The following is a 27699-nucleotide window of genomic DNA, read 5'->3' as shown; positions in this document are numbered from 1 at the left end:
AAAGTAGATGAGCTGTAAGTGTGTTTAGATTATTTCAAAAATAAGAATGAAATTCATATAGTTTGTCTATCTGAACACTATGTAACTGTGGGGATGGAAAGTGTCGGTATAAACAGATTTAATTTAGCATTTTACATTTGCAGATATAACATGGAGAAAGGGGGAGTTGCCATTTACACAAAACAAGGATATTAATACAAAACTGTAGAAGTAAGCAAATTTTATTGCAAACAGCACTTTGAAGTATCTGCATGTTAACTATAGCTAGACAATGTAGTGTTGATATTAACAACAGTGTACAGATCACCATCAGGGGATTGGGAGCTTTTCATAAAGAAATGACTCCCTGTTATGCTGTCTGTCAGATCAAAAGAAAAAGTTATTAATCTGTGGTGGTTTCAATGTAAACTTTATAAACAATTCTGATACGAAAAGTGAACTAGAAGTGTTATTAATGACTTAGAATCAGTGATCAATTTCCCTACATGTGTAACTCACGATAGTGGCACTCTAACAGATAATATATTTGTGCGGCAAGAAGATGTAAAACTAGTACATGCTTTCCCTGTGGTAAATGGATTATCAGACCATGATGCACAACTGATTAACTTACAAAATCTTGCAGGATGTACAGTATAGAAACAAGTAAAAGTGTGAGGTTGCTCAGTCAAGTATCTATAGAGCACTTCAGAGAAAGTTTAAGAAAGCAGAATGAGATTTTCACTCTGCAGCGGAGTGTGCGCTGATATGAAACTTCCTGGCAGATGAAAACTGTGTGCCCGACCGAGACTCGAACTCGGGACCTTTGCCTTTCGCGGACAAGTGCTCTACCAACTGAGCTACCGAAGCACGACTCACGCCCGGTACTCACAGCTTTACTTCTGCCAGTACCTCGTCTCTTACCTTCCAAACTTTACAGAAGCTCTCCTGCGAAAGGCAAAGGTCCCGAGTTCGAGTCTCGGTCGGGCACACAGTTATAATCTGCCAGGAAGTTTCATATCAGCGCACACTCCGCTGCAGAGTGAAAATCTCATTCTGCAAACTTCCCCCAGGCTGTGGCTAAGCCATGTCTCCGCAATATCCTTTCTTTCAGGAGAGCTAGTTCTGCAAGGTTCACAGGAGAGCTTCTGCAAAGTTTGGAAGGTAGGAGACGAGGTACTTGCAGAAGTAAAGCTGTGAGTACCATGCGTTAGTCGTGCTTCGGTAGATCAGTTGGTAGAGCACTTGCCCGCGAAAGGCGAAGGTCCCGAGTTCGAGTCTCGGTCGGGCACACAGTTTTAATCTGCCAGGAAGCTTCAAGTTTAAGAAATGTTAATTGGGGAGATGTATATAATGAGCCAAATCCTAATGATAAATGCAATATATTTCTTGAAGCTTCGATATATTTCTTGATAAATTTATATTCCTTTTTGAACATCATTGCCCAAAAAATAGTAAATGTGGCACCAAACAATTTTCAAAGAAATCTTGGATTATTACAGGTATCAAAGTGTCTTCAGAAAGAAAAAGAAAACTGCATGAGACAGCAAGAATCATAAAAAAGTTGTCAGTAAATCAAGAAATATGTATGTTAGAGATTAAGTTAACAACATGGACAATAAAATCAAATCAATATGGAATGTTGTTGGAAGGGAGACAGGAAAAGTAACCATTGGGGTAGGTAGTATTACTATTAAAGAGACTGAGATCATCTTAACTAACAGTACACAAGTAGCTAATGTATTTAACAACCATTTTTAAGTGTAGGTGAAAAAACTGGTGAGAATAGTTCAAAAGAAAAAGCCAAGAAGTACATGGAAGAGTCATTTTTGAGAAATTCAGATTATTTTTCACGTAACAACCTCTTGTGAAATAAGGAAAATCATTAAATCTTTGAGAAATAGATGTTTTATTGGAGTAGATGACATCTCAAACAAGATATTAAAACAATGTGGAGCAGTTACAGCTGTTGTTCTGAGTCACATATGTAATGTATGACTAACTCAAGATATTTTCCTAGACAGGTTAAAATATTCCAAAGTGAAGCCTTTCTACAGAAAAAGGGACACCACAGACGTCAATAATTACTGACCAATATCATTACTTACAGCACTTTCCAAAATTGTAGAGAAAGTAATGTACTCAAGAATAGTTTGCCATCTCAACAGTAATGGGATGCTTAGTGAATCGCAGTTCGGATTTAAAAAATGCTGTTCCACTGAAACAGCAGGATACAATTTCACAGCCCTCATAATAGATTCTTTAAATAGTAAAATGTCACCAGTAGGAATTCCCTGTCACTTAGCCAAAACATTTGATTGTGGGAACCATGACATTATATTACAGAAAGTACAACTCTATGGCATAAATTGAACAGTATATGAGTGGTTTACGTCATATTAGAGAGCAGGAAGCACAAAGTTTCTTTATATGGTTCAAGTGATTTAAGAAAGTTTGCCACTTCATCTGACTGGGGTGAAATTGCATCTGGTGACTCACAGGGCTTGGCATGGTCCCCTTCTGTTCTTGATATATGTGAATGACCTCCCTTCTTATTTGGAATAAGAAACTAAACTGACACCGTTTGCTGATGATACAAGCATAATTATTAATCCAGTAAAAGAAACTCCAATAGAAAATGATACAAATAATGTCTTTGGAAAAGTTATTAACTGGTTTTCTGCATATGGGCTTACCCTGAATTTTGAAAAAAAAAACAAAAAAAACGCAGTGCATCTAAGTTTCTGCTGATAGGAGCACAGTTCCTTCCATCAATATAACACATCAACAGAAGTCAGTTTTTTGGGTGTACATATAGATGAGAGTCTTAATTGGAAAATTCATATTTTGGATCTCCTAAAGCGACTAGTTTTAGCAACTTTTGCAGTCAGAATAATTGCCGATTTTAAGGATATAGAAATTGATAACCTAGCTTACTTTGCATACTTTCACTCTCTGATGTAACATAGAATAATATTTTGCGGTAACTCAACACTTAGGGAAAAACTATTCACTGCTCAAAAGAAAGTGGTTACAATAATGTGTGGGGCTCATAGCCAAACATCTAGTTGCATATGTTTAAAAGGTCAGGAATTCTTACAACAACCTCACAGTACATTTAATCAGTAACGAAATTTCTTCTCAACAACACGGACCAGTTTAAAAATAATAGTGACATTCATGATTGTTATATCAGAAGAAAGAATAACTTACACTATCATCTTCTTAACCTATCTTTGTCACAGAGAGGGGTAAAATATGGTACTGTAGAACCATTGGCGTCTGAGCTATCCAATCTGAACTTAGGATTTCGTTGCTAGTCACTCCCCGTTTCAACCAGCTTTCTGTTCCTAATACCATCTGAGCATTATAACATTCAATAAGCGATACTAATTCAGGAACCTTTCCTTGGATATTCCTGCAGTTTACCAGTATCATATTAACCTTTTATACATCTGATCTGCGAGGACGTGCTTTCTCTGAGAACATTGTGGCTGATGTAAAATCGATTGTGGCAGGCATTTCGCCTCTGACACCAAGCGGTGATTTCTCTAACCTAAAAAGCTCCTAAGTGCACGCCAGACTTACTCACTAACCAACTAACCGCTTCCTGCGTGTCTTACTCTCATGACCTATTAAGGGAAACCCTACAATTCTCCATCAGATAGCGGAGGTCGAGGAATTCGCATTCGACACCGTCGCAGAGTCGTCTGAGCCTCTGATTGAATTATCGACTCCGCTCCTAACCAGAGGACCGCGATCGGCCATGGGTACTCTTCTATAAATAGTAAGCTTAGCCTGCACCTCGCTGGCTGCCCCCTGCTAGTTGCCTTCACAAAATCAGCTATCTGCCGAAAGGAGCCGAGGATAGCCTCGGAATCCAAGCCGCAGGAGTCATTCCTGCCGATATGTGCCACTATTTGCAGCCGGCCGACCCAATGTGCTCGTTAGACGCAGGCAGGGTCTCCTGTACGTTATGGATGAGCCCCCCGGCGAACATACCGAGTGCACAGGCATTCTTGCCTGCCCTACATACTATTTCCCTGACGCGCTGTATTATGTGCATAGAATTGGACCTCTCAATGATTTTAAATATGGCTGCAACAGCATAGGCGAAGTAATGGTGCTAAACTGTTCGCTTTGACCCTGTGCCCATAGTCATGTTGAACAAATGGAGAAGATGTCTCAATTATTGACGACGCCTTTGGCATAATTGTTTTATTAATCCCCATTACATGATGTAATTTCAGATTTTTTACTTCTGATGAGGGTATATTTATATGTACCGAAACCTTGGTCAAGAAATTTTAATAAATTTTTATCCTGCAACTGTTTTTGGCTGTCATCCTTTATCGTGACCTCTCAATGACTAGAATACCCGCCTTCCGCACTTCTCCGGACTGGACAGAAATCGGCCGCTGGCTCAACAGGAGAGGCCTCAACTGGAGAGGCCTCCGTTGCTGTACTAACAGTGGGTAGTACCTCGCTAAGGCGTAAGGAGCCAGCTTTGCGGTGAGTTATCTCTTTTGCCTTCCGCCCAGTGATGCACAAACCCACCACTGCCCCCGCTCACTCTCGAATGAGGACGGACTGGTCAGAATTCCCGGAATTGAATTAGCGTGCAATAAAGTATAATATTTCGGTACACGATAACCACGAAACTGCGAAGTCCCAATGCGTCTTAACTAAAAAAAAATGTAGTGAAATTCTCCTAAACAGGTGTTAAGTCGGGCAGCCAAATAATCAAATAAAATTCAGGTACCATAGTAAAAAATTCACGCGACTTTTTCCAACACTGAAACTAGCAACAAATACGGCAACGATCGAAACACCCGAAAATATTCCTAATTTTGGGACACAATTTAAATTTAACAAGAAATTTTTTTTGTACTATACCTCAAAAGTAGCGCCTGCGACGCTGGTCGCTCTTTGACCTATCAAATGTGCATACAGTAGACAATACCTAAAAATCTCTAAAAACTCTAAATCATGCGTCATCGCGACAGAAATAAAAATACTAGATTGCCACATTTAAAGTGCAACAGTGGTAACGCAGTGGTAACCGGTTCCCGACAGATCACCGAAGCTAAGCATTGTCGGGCTGGGCTAGCACTGGGATGGGTGACCATCCAGTCTGCCGGGCGCTGTTGGCATGCGCGGTGCACTGAGCCCTTGTGAGGCAAACTGAGGAGCTACTTGACTGAGAAGTAGCGGCTCCGATCTCGCAAACTGACATACAGCCGGGAGAGCGGTGTGCTGACCACGTGCCCCTCCATATCCGCATCCAGTGATGCCTACGGGCTGAGGATGACACGGTGGCCGGTCGGTTCCGTTGGACCTTCTTGGCCTGTTCGGGAGGAGTTTAGTGTTTTTTTTTAGAATTAAAGTGCAGGTTCCCAGCTCCCTACGGAAGTCTACTGTGGGCTGTAATTATCATATGACAGCGAAACTTGGTAGAGATGTTAATGCGGAACAGATTTACGCTGGAAAAAAATAGTTCAAGTTCTAGCCACCAGGTGCAAATCTAGAGCTGTTGATCACGGCGTTTTACAGATGCAGCATTTCGTCGACGCCTCCCGAGCTCATATTGAACCAACTGTATAAGCGGTGGTTAATAATAAAATAACATCATGCCTTTCTCACTTGTTTGACTTTTACTCCCGCATCCCCTTCTCTACCTTCTCTAGACATTGCATGTGAAACATTCTTTAATTCTTCCTTCCATTAACAGCGCCAGCTTTGCACAAGGTGGCCATAACTGGAACAAATTTTTTCCAGCGTAAATCGGTTCCGCATTGGCGCATTAGAATATTTATCAAGTTCTGCTGTCATACGATAACTACAGCCGAAACTGTATTTCTGTGAGTAGCTGCACTTTAATTATAACCAACCACTATAAATAGCAAAGCAATTAAAAATAACGTTAGCGTCTCTTTGACCTACATCCACTCATGCCATCAAATTTATTGTGAGAAGAAACAAAGTTAATAACAGGCATTTTTGTCATTGACCTGTTATTTAATCATTAATTTTATTTGTGATAATAACTTGTACATGCTATTTGGAAACGCGAGGAGAAAGCTGTAGTAGGTCGTTACAGATCTGCTGTCATAATATGCATGTTATGGCTTAATGATTGATTCCATATTGAGTAAAAAATGGCTCTGAAGGCGAAACTAACCATGGTACAAATACGTGACTTCTGTTAGCAACTGTAACGACTGTCTGCTGCCTGTAGCTGTTATATCACGCTCATAGCTGTGCGCATTCGTACACAGATATGCTTTAAACATTTTTGCGTAATTTAAAGAGTCGTAAGGATGATTTCCACGATACTGGTCATACAAACAAATTAAAAGGCGTAATGAATTGGTCGCATCAATGTGAAGAGTATGTTGTTATAACGTAGCCCGTCGGGAACATGCAGCTCAACTGTTTGTCGATAGCCCGCAGCTGGCACAGGGCAGTTACCGAGAGGTGGACTTTTCGGCTTACTGATCCTCACAGCTCACCACATGGGAAAGCACACACAACTCAATGGCCGCTAACTTGCTAAATCGCACGTAAACCAGCGGCGAACAAGCGACCGAATTTGCGAAATCTCACAGCCTCTCTTACAACAATTGCCAACCAAGTTTGATGGGCATCTCCATGACATTTACGCGTTTACTAATTGAACACGTGTCGAATCGCTCTCATTTTTTGAATGTGTTCTACATTATCAACTAATCCTTTCCCAGACTGGTGCGCAGTACTCAAGAATCGGCCGAAGGAGTGATTCTATGAGCCATTCGTTGCGTGATTGTTTCTTTGTTCATGAAGTTTGCAGGTATCGTTCTATCGAAAGGTGTTTAAAGTTATCAGTCTGTAGAATGGTTTGATACAAGCGTTTTCTTTCTTGTGTTAATATTTCCATCAGTATGTAAATATTACATCCAGCAGTCTCTTTTTTCACAACTTACTTCTTATTTATTGTCCCTTCTGTCTCTTTCTTTTTCCTATTTATTGCTCCTTTTACTGCCACATTAACAGTTCTTGGAAGCTATTGCTAATGCTAACCAATTTCTGCTTCTGATAACTTGTTAAGCGTTGCCAACGTTCAATGCCCATGTTTCAAATACCTACCTATTTTGTACTTCACCAGTCCGTTTAATTTTTAGCACTCTTCTGAAAAACAACATTTCAAGCGGTTCCAGTTTCTTTTTCTCCATATTTTACACAGTAAACGTTTTATTCCCGTGCAGCGCTGCAATAGGGATCTCACTCCTAGTTCTTCCTTCGTTAGACCGATGACCGTAGCAGTCTGGTCCCTTTAATCCTACAAACCACCACCTTGCTTCGTTAAGTGAGAATAACTACTGCTTGTAGAGTTCTTTGTCGTTGCAAAAATCATTCTTCACCTTCGTCTATCTACCTACAGTATCCTCCTTACTCTAGCCATCTTTTCAGTCTTGGTTTCTACGTAAGAAATTTCTTCTTCCTCTTTTTCTTTATCTTCTATGCTTCTTTCCCTACATCAGCTTATCTTTAGCTAATTCACGCTTCGTTCTGACCCTCTATGTGCCAGTGGTTTCATAGTTTTTCACCACTGCTATCTACACCTTTTACCGGTAGTTCCTCATCTTCGTTTCTTCTGCTCTTCTCGTGTAGGATCTTTTCTTCTTTACCTGCTCTTCACCCAAAGCATGAAAGAAAAACCAGCTGAACTAGTTGACCTGTGTCTAAATTTTTCTTCTTCATCTTACGTCACTCTCCACAGGCATTTCGGCTCCATCTACCTTTGCTTGAAGAGCACGAAAATTGTATTCGTTAGTTAGGCTTCGACTAATTCTTAAAGAGTGAACATAAATCGGGAGACTTCATGTTATATATTTGTAGGTTAGCTTTCTTCTCGCTGACTTTTTCGTTGAATATGAAGATTCTGGAGTATTTTTTCACTGTTCTCCTGATGACATCCAGCCGTCTCCCTACGATTGTGTGTCACTTTTCTGCTGCTACCAAGAACTCAGTTTTGACAATTGTATCAAGATGTTGTAATTTAGACCCATAACACAACTGTCTCTTGTTATACGGGTCCTTAATTAGCTTATAAACAATTTTCATTTTCCTCTCACGCATTTTATTTGGAACCTTATCCGATTTGTTATCTTCTATCAATTCTCCTAGGTAAATGAATATCTTTATTATGCAGACTTTCACTTCTCTAAGATCTAAAGTGTGTGGGGCATTTTCAGTGTTGATAATAAACTCAATGGGACACTATGACATTCGTAGTCCATCCCCTTTTACCTAACTTTGAAGTTATTTAGTTTTTTCCTTTATTGTTTCCAGGTAATTGAGAAAGATAGTCAGCCCGCATTCTCTCTTCGAACACAAAAATCTCGTTTACGTGAGATTTGTCCTCTACTTCTCACACAATTTTTTCCCAGAAGACATTTAAACAATACTGGACATAGCCTATGCCCTTGTCTATCTGTTTTGCTATCCATTCTTAACTGTCTAGGACCACGAAATGGGTCAATCTCAAAAAATTAGAGAGCCGTACATGTAAAAAAAAGCCAACCGCCATACCGCAGTGGTAACTCCGGTTCCCGTCAGATCACCGGAGTTAAGCGCTCTCAGGCTGGGCTAGCACTTGAATGGGTGAGCATCTGGTCTGCCGAGCGCTGTTGGCCAGCGGGGTGCACTTGTGAGGCAAACTGACGAGCTACTTGATTGAGAAGTAGCGGCTCCGGTCTCTTAAACTGACATACGGATGGGAGAAAGGTGTGCTGACCACATGCCCCTCAATATTCGCGTCGAGTGACGCCTGTGGGCTGAGGATGACACGGCGGCCGGTCGGTACCGTTAGGCCTTCCAAGGCCTGTTCAGACATATAAAAAACTACACGAAAAACCATATAAAATTCATGTTTTGCGGTTCGGTCAACTTAAGGACACCACATTTCGAAAAGCCATGTCGCCTTAAGTCAACCTTCCTTTAAGATTTTTAGCAGTAGATGATAGCTGTACTAGGTTTTATAATTTATGTAAAAATTTCAAACAGGCAGTAAGCCAATTCGTTTCAGGAGTTTCTCAGGTGATAATCAATGGCTTAAAAAACAACAAGAAGAGGGAAAAGATTGAACTACATTTACTGTGTCGTATGTAATGACAATGTAACAAAACAGGATAAATTTTTGTAGAAACATTAAATAAATCTTTATGCCGTGTAGTGAACTGAGATGAACTATCTTCTAGTTATTCTGAAGTTTTTACAAACAAGAAGTATATAGTAAAACGAGTCTCTCACAGCAGTTGTCACAGTAAATTTTCTAAAAACGAAACTCTCAATGCCCAAAATCTTTTCAAGTTTTGGTGGGCTTTGTTCCCAATACCCAGTGCTCCCAGTACCCAGTATACTATATTTTACACCAGTAATCTGATATATGGTGTGTGTCATCAACGGCTTTTTAGCCTATGCTTTTGCTTTGCGTACAACGTCCTGTTCTACTTCAAATTTCCCGTCCTTTAATTAATTTTTTCTTTACTGAACCAGTGAAAAAGAGATTAAGCTACTAGTTTTGGACCTCCAGGGCTGTAGCAGGATTTTAAGAGACCATCGTAATTTTTGGCTGTTTAATTTTTTATTTATATAAACTGGCATTGCAGTTTGGCTGTTTTCAAGTGAAACACACAAAAAATTTCGTTTCAATACACTTTCAAAAATCTGCTCAAGCACTAAATTTTCGCTGTTTTTCACTCGAAAACGACTGAAGACCGAAATTGCCATGGTACATATTGTAAATAAAAAAATTTAACTATCAAAGGCGACAGTGATGTCCTTAAAAAGGTTTTCTGTTATGCAACAATCCCTGTATAAGAAAAATTACGGTGTGGTTTTTGTGACAGGTTGATGCCGGAGGAGGTGCACAATTTCCTAAGCAGCGTCGTGGGCCAGACGGTGGCTCGCCGCCAACATGACGGTGTCTACCGCAACGACTACCTGCAGATGCTGGTGGAGCTCAAGACCAAGGGATACCTGGACGGCGCGGGGCAGGTGCTCGCCGACAAATCTGGTGAGTGTAAATCTTACAGTCTACTACGTTCCAGAACACAATACAACAACACTAAGATACTAAGATGTAAATGTTTCCTAGGAAACACTTTATGCTACATATCAGTGATACTGAGTTGGTCACACACGTTAAGCCTCTGATTTGGAGTGTTTCTCTTCTATATGTTCTACATGGTCCACAACCTGTTGGATAGCAAAAGTCAGGCTTTAACAAAACTATTTCTGTACTCATTTCAGTTCTAATATACTTTGTTATTTTGGAAGATGGATATCAACTGTAGGAGATCTCTGACAGGGTAGTAAGATCTACTGAGCATACGTCCGGAAACGCGTGGTTTCCCCGCTGGAAGTTATTTTATTCATACAGTACATTAGCGGACAGAACGATATCTTGTGATCAAGAGCAGGTGTTCCAAGATGCGCCAATGGACCTAGAGGCGTCCAGCACACGCCACAACATGCTCAACCGTGCACCTGCAAATGCACCAGTTTGCGCCCAAACGCACAGTGGATAATGTGAATAAGTTTTTCTAGCGTATGAAAATGGTGCTTGGATTGGGTTGAATGTTACGAACAACCGGACTGCCTCCAGTAATCCATCCACTTCCTAAGGTGTTGTCGAGGTCGCTTTTTACCGTAATGTAGAGTTGGACTCAGCACTGCCATGTAGGAGGAATGTCCTCCATAACAAATTCCTGGTAGCTTGTTCCAGCAAGAGTGAAAGTGACTGAAATCAGATACGACGTTTATGTACACTGCATATGGAGGATCATGTGTGATGAACACCTGCGCTACTCTCAGGCAAGCCGAGTGACCATGTGGAAAATTCTCCATTGAAACTGTTACTACCTGTATCACGTACATCACGTGTACGGATTAATTATTGACGTACATTCATGTGTAGCATCAGTCCACTGGAAAATGCAGTGGCAGTTCAATGAAGAACGATTATTCCCAGCAGAAGATACCCAATAGCTACCGCTCTCACAATAAGGTCAACTGATACTGCTGGTTTATGTCCGACATAACAGAGGAATTCTGTGCGGGCACAAATCAATGATGTAGAAGTTGATGAAACTGTCTCTCTTCAATGTGCATCATCTGTGAATGTGGTGTATGGCAGGAGTCCCAGGATGCTGGCTGCATGATGAAAAAATCATCATAAATGTTCCTACAGAGAAAAGTGAGTCAGCGATGAATCCTTACACGTTGTGATACAGGTAGTAACACTTTGAATGGACGAAGTTCCACAAGATCGTTGGGTTCACCCAATATTGCTCGGCCGTGTGACTGAGAATATCACAGGTGTTGAACCTACATGATGCACAACATACGTTGTAAGTAGGTGTAGCTGATTTTGATGGTCATCCACTCCCACAAACTCGCCTATCTCCTGAAACACCAAAACAGTAGGAGAGGAGGGTGAGGGTCTACTTGTTAATGTCACACTGAAGGCGAACAACCATCTCTCCCTTGTAATGAGATAATCGGTCGTATGAATGGTTTGGTGAAATTTCCCGCGACTTTCTCTCCTGTGCCAATTGTTTCATCACAGAATCTCACTGGCACCAAATACCCTCAATTATTTGTTGGATACACTCCAATCTCTGTCTTCCTCTACAGCTTTTTTTCCCTCTACGGCTCGTTATAATATCAGGAAAGCTAATTTCTAACTCCCTAACACATGTCATATCATCCTTTCCTTTCTTCTAGATAGTATTTTCTACATCTTCCTTCCTTCGTCTTATCTTACAGTCAACTTAATTTTCAGTATTCTTTTGTAATACCACGCGTCAGACTCATCGATTCCTTTCATTTTCATTTTTTACGTAGTCTAATACGTATTAAGGTGCAACGATCATATTTGATTAGTTCCCTATTCGAATTCTAGGTCATCGTCAACTACATCATCGTCAACTACACTTTTATTTGAGTCAGTCAACCAATAATAACAAACATGCAGTAGCTCGAAGCCGTTGCAATCTAGGGAAACAGTAACGTCCTCTGGCAAGAAAACAGCGTCTCGTCCCATTGGAAGATAATTTACAGGATGTCGGTTGGTGTGACCTTGGTACAGGAACCACGCAGCTCCGATGCTCATTGTACCTTATTAGTTATTTATCTTCTCAACAATCACTCCCTTGCAGTTTGTATTTTTAAAAATCATACTGCGTATCAGAACATTTATCATTTCAGATGTTTGAACATTATCGTACTCATAGTTCCGCTGCCTAGAAGAGACGTTTAGATGAAGTCGTTTTCCACTATGTGCTGCAAATTTCTTCACTTATATGTACAATTGGTCATTTTACAACTTAAGGTAAATCTTAAACGAACATTGCACAAATTATTAATGCATACATTGGGTATGTCATTAATAAATACAATTCGTTAACATCATATATAATAAGTCTTGTGAAATGAGAACACACCTCAGGCAAACAATTTAAAACAGTTTTATTAACAAATGCATCAACCAAAAGCTCCTCTTTGGAGAAAAGTTGATCACTACAGTAGTTTGTGAAAGTTCGTGACTGACACTGAATGTACACGTGACTGAACCGAGGCTGAGGCCCTTAATGATGGAAAGTGGAAGTCTGGTATTCACTTGGTCGCAGAGCAAGATACAACGTAAAATTTAGTTGTTAGAAGAACAATGTACGAAGATAAAGCTGACGTCTGCTTCCCAAGTCATGCTCGTTCCTAATGCCTAAGCCAAGCCCTGGTGACGATGGCGACAGACATTAGCGGCTTCCTCGGTCAGCGGTGGCTGGCGAGCGGCATGGCGTCAAGCACAGCGAAGATTCCAAAAGAGATCTCTCCAGACCTCAACGAGAGTCTGGCTTGGAGTGGAATTGCTGCACCCTTAGTACCCAGGCCCCATAGAGATACAAGAGGAACTGTTCACGACCACGTGGGCCACGGAAGCAAACAGGTCGCAGGAGCGACGACCGTTAGTGGCACACACGTTGCTGCCTGCTGGCCTAGTCAGCATGAACGAAGTTCTGTCGTCTCTTGCTCTGACGCCTTTAATGTTAGGCAGCTCGCATGCCACAGGTATGAGAAGGATTGCAGGTCTGCCAGGCGAGCGACCCTGCATCACAACACAGGATGTGTCTTACGTCGGGGCTCTTGGCAGGGGGGCCAATTTCAGGAATATTATTGTCCACAATCCATTGCCTCACAGATGGTGCTATGTGAAAGGGTGCATTGTCATGTTGATACAAACAATTATTGTCTCCGAACTGGCCCTGTACTACATGCAGCACATGGTGCAATGTATTTTCTTGTCCTTCCGAATTTACCGTTTTCTTATGCACAATAAGGGGACTACAGCTTTACCGCGTAAAACACCCCAAAACTGTAAGACAATCTGTTCTGTACTTTATTGCTTGCACTACACACGATGGCAGGTAACGTTCTCCAGGCATTCAGCAAACATAAACCCTTCGTCGGATTGCCCCAGGATGGAGCTTGATTCATTACTCCAAATCACTCGTTATCAGTCATTTTCTATCAGTGGATTCGCTCTTTACAGCGCCTCAAGCGTCGCTTAGCACTGACTACAAAAATATGTCACTGCTTCTCTGCTGACAACACAATACTCCCCGGCTCCTTTTATAATGGCGAGTGAGCTTCTAGTGACATCTAGTCGCCAATTCCGTATTACGTGAGGGTCTCCGCGTACGTTTTATCAGGTAATGTACTGTGTTGACTTGAGAATCATGAAAGAGCTAAACTGACGAAACGCACTTACAGGGTGAGTGAATGTTAATGGTCAAACAAACACAGGCCCACAGAGAAACCATTTGTGAGACAACGGACTACGTTGTTTATAAACTCTGAAAGCATACTGTAAAACTTCCAAAGTCGTGTTTGCAAGTTTCTCGTTGGTATTTGAAAAATTGGCATGAAACTTGTTTTGATATCGAAATACGTAAATCTCAGTGCCGGACGACAAAACTGTGTTAAAATTAAATTTTGACGGCACGTATGTGATGCTCATGCTACACAATGGGAAATCTGGACTAGCCAGTACATCAAACAACTTGTACGTGAGAGAGTGATTCGTTTTCGACGAAATTTACGTACGCTATCTGACTGCAAAACAAGTGACTCAGATTAAAATGTTGTTCCTGAATATTGTTAATCTTTATCTGTGATCTTGCAAACAATGACTCTACCAGAATTCATAGCGTGTAGGCTTTCACGGCCGGCGTCTTCAGTAATTAAAACTTCCGGGCTAAGAGGCCGTGGTCCATTAGTAGAAATACTTCTCCCTGACGTTTCGTTGCCAGCTGCGGGCAACATCATCTGAGGTGAGTTTTTTTTTTTTTCATTTATTGAATTTCAATTCCCCCCGAAGGGGGCGGGCTGGCAGCAGCTTAGTATGCCGCTCTTCAGCCGACAGATTTTGTGACAAAGATCAAGACAACAAATAATAAAAAACAGGCGATAAAATCGGAGACTTAGAGAGTAACAAGGCGAAAAGAAATCGTGGAACTTAAAACAACAACAGAGGGATGATGATGCTAAGAAAAATACATACGAAGCAGACAGGGAAAACAATAGACAATTAAAAAACACGGCGACAGTCTGGTTTCTGTTCGCAAAAGACATAAAAGTCACACCGAGCGACAGCATGGTTTCTGTTCACAACTGAGGTGAGTCTACGACTGGCTGCTAGGCCGTGGAGGTCCTGTTTATACAGAGCGCGTAGAGGGCGCCACCACTCGTCACGTGTTGTCAACAGTAAAACTATCTCTGGCTGGCGTCATTACTCTCGATCGAAGGTAATCGATTGTCACGTCTTTGGTACAGAGTCGATCGCCATATCTTATCTAGCTTCAAGCCTTCTTCTTCCTGTTAAAATTATTGTGGTGTTTAAAAATCTCTACAGCCTCTCTATACATACGTGCATAATAATGCGATGTCTTAGCTAGCACGCTCGTCTCACTAAATTTTATATGATGGTCACCCGTTTCAAAAACATGTTCCGCTACAGCCGATTTGTCCGTGTGTCCCAGTCGACAGTTCCTTTTATGTTCAGTTAGGCGAGTATTGATACTTCTTTTTGTGGTTCCAATGTAAACCTTCCCACAACTACACGGAATCTTATAGACACCAGGAGTAGCTAGAGGGTGTCGTGCATCTTTCGCCGATCTTATGCATTCACTAATCTTCTTGGTGGGTCTGAAGATTGTTTCAACTCTGAACTTGGCCAGCACTTTCCCGATACGGTCCGTAATATTGTGGATGAATGGAAGAAAAACTTTCCCCACCGATGGTTGTTGTTGTTGCACGTGTTCGGACATTTTTCATCTGGGATGGAGTGCTCTATCTGTCTCCTTGCCAGCGTACCCATTTTCCTGGAAAGCGGTTCGCAAGTGGTTTAGTTCCTCTTGCAAATAAGCTGGCTCACAGATTTTATTAGCCCTGTCCACCAATGTCTTGATAATACCTCTCTTCTGCCTGAATGATGGTTTGAATGCTTATGAAGATAACGATCGGTATGCGTATCTTTTCTGTAGACTTTGTGACTCAGAGTCCCATCTGCTCGTTTAATTACTGAGACGTCCAAAAAATTTATCTGTCCATTACTTTCTGTCTCCATAGTGAATTGTATTTTTGAATTGATACTATTCAAATGCTTCAAAAAACGGTTCAGTTCTTCTTCACCGTGATTCCATATGACAAAAGTGTCGTCCACATACCGATACCACTTCAAAGGCCTTTTTCTGGCTGACTGCTGTGCTTGCTGTTCAAAAAATTCCATAAAAATATTAGCAACGGCTACCCATTGCCACTCCATTAATTTGTTCATAGAACTCATTATTATACTGAAAATAAGTCGTGGAAAGGCAATGTCTAAACAAAGCTACTATATCAGTCGGAAATATGTCAGATATGCAAGCAAGAGCTTCGTTGACAGGAACCATGGTGAACAGAGACACCACATCAAAGCTGACAAGAATATCACTGGGGCTGACGGTAATCTCCTTCAATTTTTCGATGAAGTGCATAGAGTTTTTTATATGATGATCAGTTTTTCCAATAAACGGTTGTAACAAGGTGGCAAGATGTCTAGCCAGCTCTTGAGTAGTGGATCCAATAGCACTTACTATCGGTCTAAGTGGGACATTAGGTTTATGCACCTTAGGTAGCCCATATAATCTAGGAGTATAAGCTTCCGTTTTACAAAGATCTTTTTTATCCTCTGAAGGAATAGAAGACTTTTTTATTAATTGATTGGTAACTGTCAACACTTTCGTTGTAGGATCCTTTTTCAACTTTTTATAAGTGGTAAGATCCAAAAGGTCACTGATCTTCTTGTGGTAGTCTTCACTCTTCATCACCACGGTAGCATTTCCCTTGTCAGCAGAAAGTACAATAATACTCTTGTCCGCATTAATCTCCAGTAATGCTTCCTTTTCTCCTTGAGATAGATTACTGCTAGGTGGCTTAGCTTTACGCAGTATCCTGGCTGTTTCCATCCTAACTTCATCAGCAATGTGTGATGGTAACAGCCGAATCCCCGCCTCTATATTAGCTACAATATCCTCCGTTGGAATCTTCAGTGGAGCAATTGCAAAATTACCTCCTTTCGAGAGAACAGAAGTTTCTTCCCTGGATAACTCTTTTCCGGACAAATTTATAACCGTTCGAGAATTGTATTATTGTACTTTCTGCTGACAAGGGAAATGCTACCGTGGTGATGAAGAGTGAAGACTACCACAAGAAGATCAGTGACCTTTTGGATCTTACCACTTATAAAAAGTTGAAAAAGGATCCTACAACGAAAGTGTTGACAGTTACCAATCAATTAATAAAAAAGTCTTCTATTCCTTCAGAGGATAAAAAAGATCTTTGTAAAACGGAAGCTTATACTCCTAGATTATATGGGCTACCTAAGGTGCATAAACCTAATGTCCCACTTAGACCGATAGTAAGTGCTATTGGATCCACTACTCAAGAGCTGGCTAGACATCTTGCCACCTTGTTACAACCGTTTATTGGAAAAACTGATCATCATATAAAAAACTCTATGCACTTCATCGAAAAATTGAAGGAGATTACCGTCAGCCCCAGTGATATTCTTGTCAGCTTTGATGTGGTGTCTCTGTTCACCATGGTTCCTGTCAACGAAGCTCTTGCTTGCATATCTGACATATTTCCGACTGATATAGTAGCTTTGTTTAGACATTGCCTTTCCACGACTTATTTTCAGTATAATAATGAGTTCTATGAACAAATTAATGGAGTGGCAATGGGTAGCCGTTGCTAATATTTTTATGGAATTTTTTGAACAGCAAGCACAGCAGTCAGCCAGAAAAAGGCCTTTGAAGTGGTATCGGTATGTGGACGACACTTTTGTCATATGGAATCACGGTGAAGAAGAACTGAACCGTTTTTTGAAGCATTTGAATAGTATCAATTCAAAAATACAATTCACTATGGAGACAGAAAGTAATGGACAGATAAATTTTTTGGACGTCTCAGTAATTAAACGAGCAGATGGGACTCTGAGTCACAAAGTCTACAGAAAAGATACGCATACCGATCGTTATCTTCATAAGCATTCAAACCATCATTCAGGCAGAAGAGAGGTATTATCAAGACATTGGTGGACAGGGCTAATAAAATCTGTGAGCCAGCTTATTTGCAAGAGGAACTAAACCACTTGCGAACCGCTTTCCAGGAAAATGGGTACGCTGGCAAGGAGATGGATAGAGCACTCCATCCCATATGAAAAATGTCCGAACACGTGCAACAACAACAACCATCGGTGGGGAAAGTTTTTCTTCCATTCATCCACAATATTACGGACCGTATCGGGAAAGTGCTGGCCAAGTTCAGAGTTGAAAAAATCTTCAGACCCACCAAGAAGATTAGTGAATGCTTAAGATCGGCGAAAGATGCACGACACCCTCTAGCTACTCCTGGTGTCTATAAGATTCCGTGTAGTTGTGGGAAGGTTTACATTGGAACCACAAAAAGAAGTATCAATACTCGCCTAACTGAACATAAAAGGAACTGTCGACTGGGACACACGGACAAATCGGCTGTAGCGGAACATGTTTTTGAAACGGGTGACCATCATATAAAATTTAGTGAGACGAGCGTGCTAGCTAAGACATCGCATTATTATGCACGTATGTATAGAGAGGCTGTAGAGATTTTTAAACACCACAATAATTTTAACAGGAAGAAGAAGGCTTGAAGCTAGATAAGATATGGCGATCGACTCTGTACCAAAGATGTGACAATCGATTACCTTCGATCGAGAGTAATGACGCCAGCCAGAGATAGTTTTACTGTTGACAACACGTGACGAGTGGTGGCGCCCTCTACGCGCTCTATATAAACAGGACCTCCACGGCCTAGCAGCCAGTCGTAGACTCACCTCAGATGATGTTGCCCGCAGCTGGCAACGAAACGTCAGGGAGAAGTATTTCTACTAATGGACCACGGCCTCTTAGCCCGGAAGTTTTAATTACTCTCTACCAGAATTGTTCATTTAATTACACAGCAAATGAACATAACGCTTAAAGCACCTGTCTATCTGATAAAACTGCTTGAAAACTCACAAGATACCATATTTCTGAAAGCTTTAACTGACTTAAAACCTCTGAAATGATAATTTTACAAATACACTCCAACAATTATTGTACCTTACAGTGGACATGAATTGTGATGATGGTTCAATTTGTTGGCTTATCTGTGCGCACGGAACGCTCGTGTATTCTGCATCCTGTTGCTATTAAGATAATGATGAAACTATCAAAAATCTAATTTCATTTACCGTACTTGTGATGTGCAATGCAAGACGGTATCTTATCACTCTCTATAAAAATGATTCTAGAACACACAACTCGCGATGTGCAATGCGAGCTTACAGAACTCATTCATAAAGGTAAAGAAAGAAAAAATGAGAAACTAAACTAAACGACTGATAAATGAGAAGAAGACTCCAAGTTAAACTATGCTTCATTAAGCCAGAACAGCTACACACATTTTCATGAAGTTCTCACAACTAGATAAGTTACCAACATATTTCTTAATAATTTTCCTGTGCACGATTACATTCCTTGACACTTGTTTCAATTATAAGACAAAATTATATAAAACCATATACTGCATTATAATATTTCTGTAGTAAACTTCAGCCGTACGCAATGTTCCGACAGTCGAAATTACACATTTACAAATATTACCTTGAAATTTCCCGTTTTAACGTTCTTCTACTGATATAACCTCGTTTTCTTTACTCAAAATATGTTAGTACAAAATTCTTCTTAAATAATGCTGCCTCCACTACACGGCAGACCAGCTTCCATCCTTTTCAAACCGAGTACATAGCCAGTCTTACACGATCAACTTTGCTACTCTCTTCAAAAGAAACCTCTCTGACCAACAAGTGTGCTCTCAAGAACAGACAAAGAATATAACTGTATCGATACTACAGAGGCTGAGTACATTTATCAAGTTCGCAATTACATTCGAGTTCATGGCCAAGACTTCTTGAAACTCGACACGGCAAATACGACAGTTACCTTTCAATGAAATGATAATTAAATCAAGAGCCTAAGCTGTCGACAGGCGTTGATATACATCAACGGGGACAGTTAAAAATATGTGTACCGACTGGGACTGGAACCCGGGATGTCCTCATTATATGGCAGACGCTCTGTCTATCTGAGCCACCGTGGGGACAGAGGATAGTGCGACTGAAGGAATTTATCCCTTGCACGCTCCCCATGAGACCCACATTCCCAACTTAATGTCCACACACTACATTCGTAGTGCCCATGCCCATTACACTCATCACTCACGGCAGACAACCTTATCGAGTCCCGTAAGAGTTCGGGCAGTGCGTGTGTATCCAGCCCGTAAGAGTTCGGGCAATGCCTGTGTATCCAGCACGGGACTCGGTAAGATTGTCTGCCATGAGTAATGAGTGCAATGGGCAGGGGCACTACGAATGTAGTGTGTGGACATTCCAGTTGGGAATGTGAGTCTCACGGGAAGCGTGCAAGGGATAAATCCCTGCAGTCGCACTATCCTCTGTGCCCTCGGTGGCCATGTAAGCAGCAGATCCCGGGTTCGAGTCCCGGTCGGGGCACATGCTTTCAACTGTCCCCGTTGATGTATATCAACACCTGTCGACAGCTTAGGCTCTTGGTTTAATTATTATTTGATTCAAAGAGAGCCGCATGGTCACCGATGGTATCTGTTCTTTCGGACATGTCCGAAAGAACAGTTACCATCTTTATACAGTTACCTTTCAGCTCTTCCTAACTACGAAAATCGTAGAGATGTGAAAAAATTACTGTATATTTCGGCAGAAGCGCAGCTGCCTCAAGGACCAGGATTACTTAAGGATACTCCATTCGAGCAGCGTCAAGATGTGTCATATAACCTGACAGAAAGTCGGCAAATTTTGCTGCGACTATGAGAGAACACGACGAAATATTCTACTAGACAGCTGTAAACGTTTGTCAAGAAACAGAAAAGCAATCGAAATTATTGGAAACTCATTCAGGATACGGTACTGCATGCAGCTGCAGGACCGACACAGCCTTCAGCGTCGCTTATCGCCTTCCTTAACAGGTGCGAGAGTACTGTGATTGCAACATGTAACTGTAATATACTAAACCACTAGTAGAACTGCCTTGCACTTTCATTAGTAGCAACAGTATTTATACCGACTACCACGCAGTTACTCCTTTAAACTATCGGTATTTTCCTAACGAGGACAGTTTTACATAGAATGAAGACCGATGGCCACAAATTAGCGATTATTTCATAGACCGTTCGTTTACCATGTTTACGAAGTACAATTTGCTCCTAGTGTCTTGAACTGTCAACTGTGTCGTTTTGCCCCATTAATTTCGAACAACCCGTACACATAAAGAAATTTCAGATCAAAGCAGGCGTTGACTTCATTCTACCGTTTCATACTTTGTCTGTTGGGAAACTAATGTGTCACGTAGCTCACAATGTCCTGCCATTGCAGTTTTCACGGACCTGGACATAGCGGGGCAAGTAACGACTTTCATGACGGACGGCGTGCACACCAGCTCCACGGCCATGTCGTTCGTGCTGTACGAGTTGGCGCTCCACCCAGACGTGCAGCAGCGGCTGCGGCAGGAGCTGCAGGAAGCACTCAGCAAGCACGGAGGGCAGCTCGGCTACGACGTCATCCAAGAGGCCACTTATCTGGACATGGTCATCTCAGGTCAGCGCCTGCCTTACCTGCTTCTACGCATACCACCTTTGTCCTCGCAAAGTACACGTAGTTTTATGATACAGGGCAGTCCGAAGCTAGAGAGTCAAAAGTACACAAACCGTAGAGTATTCCAAACTGGTTACCTTGACGTAAGGAACTAATGGTTGGAAACGAATATTTAGTTTCTATTAATATAAACGTCTAAGGTTATACTAAAAACTTCAACACACAGCAAATGTCTGAAAGGACAACCAGCAATCTATTAAAGACGATTGGTGCTTGTTGACAAATCTTCTCCTTCTACTATCCAGCATCATCCCCTCAAATTCTGCTGCACTATCCAATATTTGTCGAGAAACTTGACAAGCTTTCAGAGGCTTGAACGACACAGTTTCTTTTAACTTTGTATCCGCAGTGATGAACTGCTTTCATTCTTTTATATTGCTTTACCATCTCGCAAAATCATATGAAGTTTCAAAAGTATATTTCCACTTTCGACTGTTATTAGCCATCTTACGGTCATAAAAGCAGTGGTTGACTTAGAAGCATTCTGAGAAAAACACGTTCTCACTGTGCTTGTGGCTGAATTTCTCCTTCCTTTTTCGATCTGAATATAGCCAGTGATTGTCATGCGTAGTAATTTTCATTTGAAATTTTGCGATTATTCGAGATAATAACCCATTTTAAAGAGATATTCTCAATTACAGGACGTCTTTATAATTATTTAAATATCGTTCTTTACTAAAAGTTCTTTTAATTAGCGATGCAAGTGTTGTGGAAGCTTTAATTTGTATTGACAGTAGAACCACAATTCCCCCCCCCCCCCCCTCCTCCGGTCCCCATAGAGAATGTGGTATACAGAGTATCCCAAGAGGAACTGTCAATATTCAGGGATATCACGGGAATTATCAATCGAAGAGAAAAAAGTCGAGTAAACATGACTGTCAAATGCATACCTTAAGAACTAGGAGCACATATTAATCTTCAGTACGGTGGAACACATCTATCCTACTGCAAACTCTTTGATTTCCATATTTAGAGAGGTGGTAGTACGAACCAAAACAAGAAGAAAATGTTCAGCAAACGTGGGATGACGTGCATATTTTAAGACTAATGAGCACTTGTTAACAAGTGCTCATAGCTCTTAACGTATGCATTTTAGAGCCCATGTTTGCACGAGTATTTTTGCTTCGAATGATCGTTCCTATCACATCGGTGAATACTGAGCCTCCCTCCTGGGACACTCTGTACGCGGGATACAGCGAACATTTCAGTGTAATTGTATGTCTTACACCTCATCATCATCATTTTCTTGGGCCTTTGTCCCACTTGAACGAGAGGTCGGCCCTGTCTGTTACTATGGATGCGACGATGTCAGTGTCAGAGGGTGGACAGATGCCCTTCTTTTCGCCACCTTATACCCCCTGGGACGGAATTAGTGTCCCCCAGCTGTCTGTGTCTAGTGTAACATATGGAATAGTACAAATGTTTTCAAATGTCTACGAGTCGTGTAACTGAGGCGGGACATGGGACCAGTCCAGTATTCACCTGCTGGCATGTGGAAAACCGCCTAAAGATCCCATCAAGGCTGGCCTGCACACCGGATATCGTTAATCCGCCGGGTGGATTCGATCTGGGGCCAGCGCACCTACCTGGGTCCAGAAAGCATCGCATTAACGCCCTCGGCTAACCTGGCGGGTAACTGTATGACTTACACCTATAAATCATTTATGAAAAATTCTGACACAAAAGTTACGTAACTGTAGTTTTGTATAACAAACAATTCGTGTTCATTGATTGTTTCTTTTGTTTTATCTTTGAAAGTCCATCTTCTCATCTTTTACTAGCCTGATTTGTATTTTTTATCTCCTTTGGCTAAATCATCTTTCATTGTCATGTTATTCCGATTTCCTACAATAGTTGAACACATTATAGAAATCACTGGCGGGTTGCTTAATACAACATATACATAAGGTATTCATAACCTGTGATGGAGACTGCACAGGTAAGAGTCTGGTGAAGCCTTCAAGTTAATACGCAACTCACTACAAATTAACTTCTATAATAAAGTCACGCAATTGTTTGTTTCATATCTTGATCCCATGTAAACGATTTTTGTCATCAAAAATATAACCTGATCCAACCTAACCTAACCAAGGGATGCAAATGATGTGTTTGTTCCTACAGTTTTAATTTTATTCACTATAATAGTACATATTCTTTCATATACCTTTTCCTCTTGTATCCCTGAAGCATCTATTATAAGTGCAGGGAGCGGACACAAAAATATGGAAACACCAAAACCGTATTACCATGTGTAATACGTTGGCATTCAAAACAGCTTCCATTCGTTTCGGAGAGGACAAATGCTTGTATAGTATGATTCTGAAGGGCATTTTAAACCAAGCTTCCTGAACAGTAGTGGGAAGTACAGGAAACGACAATGGGAATGGACAGCGACCATGCACACTTCTCTCCAAAGCAGACCAGAAATTCTCAATAATTTACAGGTGTTGTCTCTGTGATGATCAGGGCAGAGGAGAAAATCTGTCCTCGTGCTCGCAAATCCAGTCCTGAACGATGAGAACTATGTGAACAGGGGTCCTATTGTCTTGCAACTCAGCACCATCAAAAAAATGGCTCTGAGCACTATGGGACTAAACTTCTGAGGTCATCAGTCCCCTAGAACTTAGAACTACTTAAACATAACCAACCTAAGGGCATCACACACACCCATGCCCGAAGCAGGATTCGAACCTGCGACTGTAGCGGTCGCGCGGTTCCAGACTGTAGCGCCTAGAACCGCTCGGCCACCTCGGCTGGCTCTGCACCATCATTGAGGAATAGCCACTGTACCACCATATGGACGTGATCAGCCAAAATTGTCACATAATAGTTGCGAACTTCTAGATCAAACATGAGGCCCATGGAATACCGTGAAATGACTGCCCAAATCACCACCGAACCCTCGCCATGTTTCATTCTTCGTACAAAAACTTAGACAGAGATGAAAACAATGTGAAAGAAGACTCATCTGAGCAAATGACTTTCTTTCTTTGCTGCATAGTCCAGGTCTTATGTCTTCGACAGCACGTTTTCCTGTTACTGGCACTTGCACCACTGATAAGTAGTTCGGAATTCCAGCTCGTCCTGCATTCGCAGCTTATGGAGCTCTCTTTGTTTTGTTTTGATGCGATAGAAAAGCGAACGCGACATTGACTTCTGCAGGGACTTTTGCACCTGTCGCTCTCTTATTTTTTCGTTACCATCCTCTTCAAGTACCGCCTGCCACAGTTACTGAACACGTACTTTTCTCTGCGTTGTTTTTCCGTTTTCCCTGTATATGGTATAAACTTCGATATGGTGCCACTGGAACTCAAAAACTTCAGCTGCCTTGGTTACGGAAGCAGCCGCCATGCAAGCATCAACAATTAGCCCACTTTCTAAGTCACTTATCTCCGACTCACTACTACACAGAACACTGTTCTTACCACGGCTGGTACTTGCAACGTATTGAGGACATTGCACGGTTGTTCAAATTCAACAGGGAACCTGCAAGCTTTGCTAGTATCAGCAGTTATGTTGAAGCACGCATTTATCGCGCTGTTTCGATATTTTTGTCCATGTGCTGTATTGTCTTCTATCAGTAAGATTACAGTCTCTTCACACCTGTCCATCACTCACGCAATTCATGTCAACAAAAGAAGTAGACATGAGAGTGCTAGCGGTGAAGTGGAGAGCACGTATAGCTCCTTTGATTGTTCTCTAAAAGACCGACAACCAGTGGAATACGAACGAGCACTAGCGAATGCCAATCGAACGCGAACGAACTCTAGCGAATGCCAGCTGAACACGAATGGAAACGTTCCCTGAGATATCATCCCCTCCCCCCCCCCCCCCCCCTCCGCCCGCACTTTCTGTCATTACCTCTAATTTGAAATGTGCTCTGTGAAGATAAGCTCGGCAACCACTGAGTGTGACGTCACAGAAAGACCCATGCCCGCGCATGTGCAGAGACGCTGCGGCTGTTCCCTCCTGGAGGGCACCTGGAGAAGACGTGCACGGCGGCCTACCCACTGACGACAGCTGCCGGCCGCTCCGTGACGCTGCAGCCCGGCACCACAGTGGTCGTCTCCATCTTCGGCCTGCACCGCGACCCTCGCTACTTCCCAGAGCCGGACGTCTTTGACCCTGAACGTTTCTCACCAGACAACAAGGATCGCACCTCGATGCAAGCGTTCACACCTTTCGGATTGGGACCACGCTCCTGCTTGGGTGAGTTTTCAGAGCAAGTGCTGTGTTTTTAAGGCTCGATGGACTCGAGAGATTTATTATCGCGAGCTTGCAGCGTCATTTTCTTGCGCGGTTCAGTAGTAAACCAGTAATTCCCCCTCGATCCTTTAAAGAAGAGTGGACAAAATAGCTTTAAACTCTACAAAGTAGTTAATGTGTCAAATAACTGACGCTAAACACGTAAAACCTTTAAGACTCAAAACCATAATTACATTGACGGAAAAAATCACAACACCAAAAAATAATTAGTGTAGAATAATGAACTCTCGGGAATACTATACCGGGTGACCAAAAAGTCAGTATAAATTTGAAAACTGAATAAATCACGGAATAATGTAGATAGAGAGGTACACATGCTTGGAATGACATGTGGTTTTATTAGAACCAAAAAAAAACAAAAGTTCAAAAAATGTCCGACAGATGGCTCTTCATCTGATCAGAATAGCAATAATTAGCATAACAAAGTAAGAAAAAGCAAAGACGATGTTCTTCACAGGAAATGCTCAATATGTCCACCATCATTCCTCAACAATAGCTGTAGTCGAGGAATAATGTTGCGAACATCACTGTAAAGCATGTCCGGAGTTATAGTGAGGCACTGGCGTCGGATGTTGTCTTTCAGCATCCCTAGAGATGTCGGTTGATCACGATACACTTGCGACTTCAGGCAACCCCAAAGCCAATAATCGTACGGACTGAGGTCTTGGGACCTGGGAGACCAAGCATGACGAAAGTGGCGACTGAGCGCACGATCATCACTAAACGACGCGCGCAAGAGATCTTTCACGCGTTAGCAATATGACGTGGAGCGTCAACCTGCATAAACATCGTACGTTCCAGCAGGTGTTTATCAGCCAGGCTGGGGATGATGCGGTTCTGTAACATATCGGCGTACCTCTCACCCGTCACGGTAGCAGTTACAAAACCAGAATCACGCATTTTCTCGAAGGAAAAAGGCCCGATAACGGTAGATGTGGTAAATCCAACCCATACTGTGACTTTCTCGTCGTGCAATGGAGATTCCACGACAGTTCTAGGATTTTCGGTAGCCAAAATTCTGCAGTTGTGGGCGTTGACAGACCCTCGGAGCGTGAAATGAGCTTCGTCGGTCCACAACACGTTACTCAACCAATCGTCGTCTTTCGCCATATTTTGAAACGCCCACACCGCAAATGCCCTCCGCTTCACTAAATCGCCAGGTAACAGTTCATGATGCTGATGGATTTTGTACGGACAGCATCGGAGGGTACGCCTAAGTGCCAACCAAACAGTAGTGTATGGAATGCCGGTGCGACGTGCGACTGCACGAGCGCTGACTTCCCCGTGCATAGACGAACCCGCTACAGTCTCCATTTCTTCCTGATCTGTCTCAGCAGCATTACGCCTTCTGCTCGGTCGGCCATTACGGGGTCTATCGTCTAAACAACCCGTGGCTTCCAACTTCGAAATCATTCTCGCCACAGCTACATTTGTCAACGGACCTTTACCCCTTCGAATCCTCTTCGTATGGCGATAGGATCGTAACTCTGAACTATCACATTCCCCATTCTGATAATACAGCTTCACTAAAAGAGCCTTTTCAGGTAACGTCAACATGCTGCGACTGCTGGCGCATTTGATTCTCTCTCTCATTACAGCTCCTTTTATACACGATTGTCATGCGCAGTCACTGACGTTGTGCTGTCCAACGCCATCTGTCGGACATTTTGTGAACTTCTTTTTTTCGGTTCTAATAAAAGCCCATGTCATTCCAAGCATGTGTGTCAATTTTTACCCCTCTATCTACATTATTCCGTGGTTTATTAAGTTTTCAAATTTATACTGACTTTTTGATCACCCGCTAAATTTGTCTAGGTAACATATTTAAGTGATTAACTTTGCAAGGTAGCAGTTTACTGTAAGCGAAAGATAAGCCATTGCAAATGTCAGACGTCGGTGTAACTGCCAGAATGTTGCATGCAAGATGGAAACGTGTGTGTGCGTGGTGTTATATAGGTGCCAGATGTCAGTTTGTGGGATGTAGTTCCATGCCTGTTGCACTTGGTCGATCAACACAGAGTCGGTGAAATGGTTCAAATGGCTATGAGCACTATGGGACTCAACTGCTGTGGTCATCAGTCCCCTAGAACTTAGAACTACTG

General features: G+C 42.0%; 1 protein-coding gene across 3 annotated transcripts in view; it reads left to right on the top strand.

The window, feature by feature from the left end:
* The window catches only part of LOC126412656 (cytochrome P450 6j1-like), a 179792-nt gene that overhangs the window by 95760 nt on the left and 56333 nt on the right, over window positions 1-27699 (top strand). For 2 of the 3 annotated variants that reach the window (XM_050082357.1, XM_050082356.1), the window contains exons 6-8: window positions 9870-10036; window positions 21053-21274; window positions 25280-25540. In XM_050082357.1, the coding sequence (XP_049938314.1) occupies window positions 9870-10036; window positions 21053-21274; window positions 25280-25540 (650 nt within the window). The remainder of the gene's footprint in view (window positions 1-9869; window positions 10037-21052; window positions 21275-25279; window positions 25541-27699) is intronic. The other variant, XM_050082359.1, reaches the window with a different exon arrangement.

The sequence above is a fragment of the Schistocerca serialis genome, chromosome 7 (assembly GCF_023864345.2).
Source record: "Schistocerca serialis cubense isolate TAMUIC-IGC-003099 chromosome 7, iqSchSeri2.2, whole genome shotgun sequence".
Taxonomy (NCBI): Eukaryota; Metazoa; Arthropoda; class Insecta; order Orthoptera; family Acrididae; genus Schistocerca; species Schistocerca serialis.
Note: the sequence above shows the minus strand (reverse complement) of the source record. Positions and strands in the feature narration are given on the sequence as shown.